At 35.6% G+C, this 5483-nt stretch overlaps 1 protein-coding gene across 1 annotated transcript; it reads right to left on the bottom strand.

Moving 5' to 3' along the window:
• Positions 1-2045: 2045 nt before the first annotated feature.
• Positions 2046-3813, bottom strand: LOC105621849 (SH3 domain-containing protein C23A1.17-like). Its single transcript, XM_012203288.1, has 3 exons — positions 3770-3813; positions 2537-3077; positions 2046-2303 (listed from the first exon to the last, which is right to left on the bottom strand). Exons 1-3 carry the CDS (start codon positions 3811-3813, stop codon positions 2046-2048), a joined length of 843 nt encoding a protein of 280 aa, XP_012058678.1.
• Positions 3814-5483: the final 1670 nt, after the last annotated feature.

The following is a 5483-nucleotide window of genomic DNA, read 5'->3' as shown; positions in this document are numbered from 1 at the left end:
TATATATATATATATTTATATATATCTATAACTATATTTAATTATTTTATTCTTATTAATAAAACTTTTATAAATTTAATACATCTTTTTCCAATTATCCATAATTTATTTTTCTTCCGTACTTTAAATATTATTTATAATATATTTTTAATTTTTATCCATTTCCACTCTCCTCTCCTTTTTCCTACCAAACTTAAATCTGTATTTATATAATTAAATATTTTTATTCTTAATAATTCTATTAAAACTCTTTTTCTAAAAATTCATTATATCCTTTTAATATTTATATACTAACATAATAATTAATACAATATATCTTCATCTTCTTTATTAACTTAAATTTTATATCATATTTTAACATTATTTTTTAATAATATATTAATATACTTTCTCACATCTAAATACACATTCCTGTACATCTACTCTGTTATAACTTTTTTCAACTATTTATTTATGAAAATGACGGGCAATTTGTGCATATTCCATTTAATTTTCAACTTATTAAATTTAATAAATTTACTATTAAATCCTACATATTCAAAATATTTAACTTTTCAAATACTTTTTTATTCACTAAAATGTAACTTATTCCTATTTAACAATTCTACATTTTGATTTGAATTCAAATTTTTAAATTAATACAATTTATCAATTATACTTCTTATAAAATAATTTTTGAACAACAATACATAAAATTTCTATTCAAGACCTTCCTATCGTGGACTATCATTTGTAAAACAAGTTCCTCTAACTTTTTGAAATACCGCCAAATTATTTAAATTTAATGATTCACATTTATTTTTTAATTTTTCTAATTTTATTTTACAATAATAGGATATCTAATCCTAGTTTCACTTATAATTTAATTATCTCAAAAAATAAATTATTCTTAATATATGTAAATATCTTACATATTCCACCATATAAAAAATTATTTTTATTAAAAATAATTATTAATTTATTAAAAATAATTATTTAAAAATAATTTATTACCGAATTTATTATCTCCTTAATACTAATTAATTAAATTTACTTATAATATTTTAGTTTAACTGCTATTGCTGGCACTAAAATTTATCATAATTTAAATATAAATTACTAAATTTAATTTCTTAAATATATTCATTATAAATATTCATTATAAATATTATTTTCTATACTTTAAAAAAAGTTATTTAAATTTTTTAAATTTTTTATAAAAATTAAAAATTTATTAAAATTATTTATGTTCATAATTATAAAATAAATATTTAAACAAAAATTAAATTTTTTTTACATTAATTTACTAAAAACTTTTATTTTAATCTAAATTAACTTTTCTTATCAATCTTTACATTATTTTTATATCTATCATCCTTACATCTACGTATTTATATTTATTCATATTCATATTTAAAATTTATTTATATATATATATATATATATATATACTAGATTTATTTTTAAAAATTTAATTTTTTGACCGGAATTGGGCGATTTTTTTACCGGAAATGATCAATTTATCAGTTTAATTCCAAATTTCGACCGGATTTAGCCAATTTTTGTACCGAAATTGACAGATTTTTAACCGGAAATGGTCCATTTTTCAGTATAACTTCCAAATTTGGATCGGATTTGGTCGATTTTTTGATCGGAATTGGCCGATTTTTGAATCGGAAATAGCCCATTTTTTAATTTAATCTCCAAATTTGGATTGGAATTCGCCGATTTTGGAAGGGAATTGGACAATTTTTGACCTGGAAATACCTTATTTTTCAGTTTAAATTCCAAATTTGGATTGGAATTAGTCGAATTTTAAACAGGAAGCGGCCTATTTTTGGACCTGAAGTGATTCTTTTTTCAGTTTATAGTTCAAGGTTGGATCGGTAAAGACCGATTTTTTGTTCGGAAGTAGCCCTATTTTCCGTTTAAAGTTCGGCCACCCCCGGAGGCCTTGGCATAGGGATGGTCTCTCGGGGATAAGTCCGGAGGCTTAAGGGCGGGAGTGTCCTCTCGGGGGTAATTCCGACTACTCCCGGGAGCCTAGTGATTATACCTGTCCACCTCTAGGGGTCTGGGAATGGGAGTGATCTCTCGGGGTTAATTCCGGCCACTTCAGGCGGACTGGGGGTCGGAGGTTTCTTTTCGGGAATAAATTCTACCACCCGCGTGGGCCTGGGGACTGGGCCTGGCCGCTCGGTAAGCCGGCCACCCTCGTGGTCTGGGGGTAAGTCCAGACACCTCCTGGTCCTGGGGGGCTGTGGTGTCCTCTTGGAGGTATGTTCGGCAATCCCCGGGTGCCTGGGAATAAATCCGGCCACCCCCTGGACCTGGGGGCGGTGATGTTCTCTAAGATGTAAGTCTTGCCACCCCCGGAGGCCTGGGAGCGAGGATTGTTTCTAGGGAGTATATCCGGTTACCCCCGGGGACCCGGGATAGAATTCCGGAACCCCCGGTGGTATGGGCGGGGGTTGCTTCTCAAGAGTAATTGCGGTCACCTTCAGGGGCGTGGAGATAAATCCGGTGACCCTCGGTGTTCTGGGAATCGAATGGTTACTCGGGAGTAAGTCCGGCCACTACCGATGGCCTGAGTGATAGGATTGGCTTTTTGGGTATTCTCCTCTGGTGGCATGGATGTATATTCCGCAACCCCCATAGGCATAGGAACTGGGGGTTGCCTCTCGATTGTAAGTCCGACCATCCCTGGGGGACTGGGGGGCGGGAGTGGTTCCTCGGATGTAAGTCCGGCCACTCCTGATGGCCTAGTGATCGGGAGTGGCATCACGGGAATAAGTCCGGCCACTCCCTGCGACTTGAGGGTAAGTGTAGTCACATCAGTGGGCCTGGGCGGAAGAGAAGTCCTCTCGGGAGTAATTTCGGGAAGCCCCGGATGCCTATGAGAAAGTTCAGCCACCATCGGGAGCCTGGTCTTCGGATGTGGACTTTCGGGGGTACATTTGATCACTCCCGATGGCCTAGGGGTCGCGGGTGGCATCTCGGGGGTTTGTCCGGACACCCGTATATGGTAAATCAAGTTAACCTCTGCCCAGATATGGCCTCTAAACGATAAATCCGGCCAAACTCGGCGCGGATATGGCCTGAAAACGGTAAATCAGGCCAGGATATGGTCTCTAAACGGTAAATCCGGCCACTTTTGGCCCATATTTGACCAATAAACCGGATATGGTCTCTAAACGGTAAAAACGATTCATGGACTCTGAACGATAAATATGACTATCCTCGGTCCGTATATGACTTCTAAACGGTTAAACTGGCTACCCTCGGCTCGTATATGTTCTCTAAATAGTAAATCCGGCCATCCATGACCAGTTTAAGGCCTCTAAAGGATAAATCCTCGGCCCGTATATAGCCTATAAACTGTAAATCCGGCCAATTTAGGAACAGATATGGCCTCTATATGGCACTTACGATCAATATTCGACCATTTTCGACCCAGATATGGCCTCTAAACGGTAAATCTGGCAACTTTCGGCCCATATATAGTTTATGAAAGGTAAATCAGGCCACATTCAGCCCAGATGTGGCCTCTAAATCATTAATCCGACCACTTTCGGCTAATGTAGCTTCTAAACTGTAAATCAGGACTATTGGCCCATATATATCCTCTTACCGGATTTACCGTTAAGAGGCCTTAACTGTCCGAAAGTGACTGGATTTACCATTTAGAAGTCATATCTGGGCCGAATATAATCGAATTGACATATCTGGTCAAAAAATAGCGAATTTACCGTTTAGAGAGCATATATTAGCCGAAAATGGCTGCGTTTACCGTTTAGAGGCCACATCTGGACAGATAATGATGGGATTTACCATTTAGAGTCCATATCTGGGCTTAAATGGCCGGATTGACCGTTTAGAGGCTGTATCTAGGACGAAAGTAGTCGAGTTTACCGTTTAGAGGCCATACCAGGGCCGAAATTAATCGGATTTACCGTTTAGATGCCATATCTTGCCGAACAGACTTACAATTTACAGGCCATATCTGGGCCGAATATGTCTATATTTTCCATTTAAAGGCCATATATGAACCCAAAATGATAGGATTTACCGTTTAGATGCAATATATAGGCCGAAATTTGCCTGTTTTACCATTTAGAGGCCATATCTGGATCGAAAATGGACGGATTTACCGTTTAAAGGCCATATCTGGGCAGAAAGTGGTCAAAATTTCCGTTTAGGTGACCGTCTGGGATGAAAATGACCGGATTGACAGTTTAGGAGCAATAACCGGTCCGAAAGTGACTGGATTTACAGTTTAGAGGTCATATCTGTCATATCTGGGACGAAAATAGATGGATTAATCGTTTAGAGACCGTATCTGGGACGAAAGTAGCCGGATATACCGTTTAGAAGATATGTCTGAGAAGATATGTCCGAAAGTAGACGGATTTACTGTTTAGATTTCATATTTGGTCCGAAAATTGCCGGATTTACCGTTTAGAGGACATATCTGGGCTGAAAGTGGACAGGTTTACCGTTCAGAGGACATATCTGGGCAGAAAGAGACGAGATTTACCGTTTCGCGGCTATATATTCATCGATAATGGCCGGATTAACTATTTATAGGCCATATCTGGGCTGAATATGGCGGGATTTACCGTTTAGCTGCCATATATGGGCCGAAAGTGTCCGGATTTACCGTTTCGATGATCTATCTGGGCCGAAAGTGGCCGGGTTTATCGTTTAGAGGCCATATCTGGACCGATAGTAGCATGATTTACAGTATAGAGGACATATATGGGCCGAAAGTGACGAGAGGCCTTATCTGTTCGAAAGTGGTCGGATTTACCGTTTAGAGTCTATAGCTATGATGAAAATGGATTTATTGTTTAGAAGACATATCTGAGCAGAAAGTGATCTAAATTTCCGTTTATAGTTAATGGATTTACCGTTTAGTAACCATCTGGGCCGAAAGGATATTTTAATAATATTTATTATTGAAATTATTCTTTATTAATTTTAACATATAGGTTTTATTATTTTTTTAATATATAGGTATATTTATGTTTATAGTGTGATTTTCTAATTCTATATATTCTTTAATTGGGGCTGTGTGAACTATTTCACAAACTTCATCATATGAGATTAGTTTAATTATAATTTTTTTAGTTTTGATAATTTTAAGGGAAAGATATTCTTTTTTGGATTTTATGAAATGGCATGTTAAGTCCATTATTTTTGGTATTTTTTATAAGAGTGTCAGCGGGATTGAATCGTAGGCCGATAGCTTTTGTTGAGTCAGAGTTAGTTCCTGGGTTTAATGTGGAGTATTTTAGAGGGGTGTTTGCTTTGATTTTTATAGCTGAGTATATGATTATTTTTTTATGTATTTAATAGTGGGAATATTAACTAATTTAATTGGGTTATGATGATCGTGGTCTTATATTAATTTAATAGGATTTTTAATTAATTTAATACGTGGGATATTATCACGGATGATGAGTTAATATATTTATGTTGAAAGATTATTTTACATTTTATTT

Source organism: Atta cephalotes, assembly GCF_000143395.1.
Source record: "Atta cephalotes unplaced genomic scaffold scaffold00037, whole genome shotgun sequence".
Lineage (NCBI taxonomy): Eukaryota > Metazoa > Arthropoda > Insecta > Hymenoptera > Formicidae > Atta > Atta cephalotes.
The sequence above is the reverse complement of the archived record's forward strand: the minus strand, read 5'-3'. Positions and strand labels throughout refer to the sequence as shown.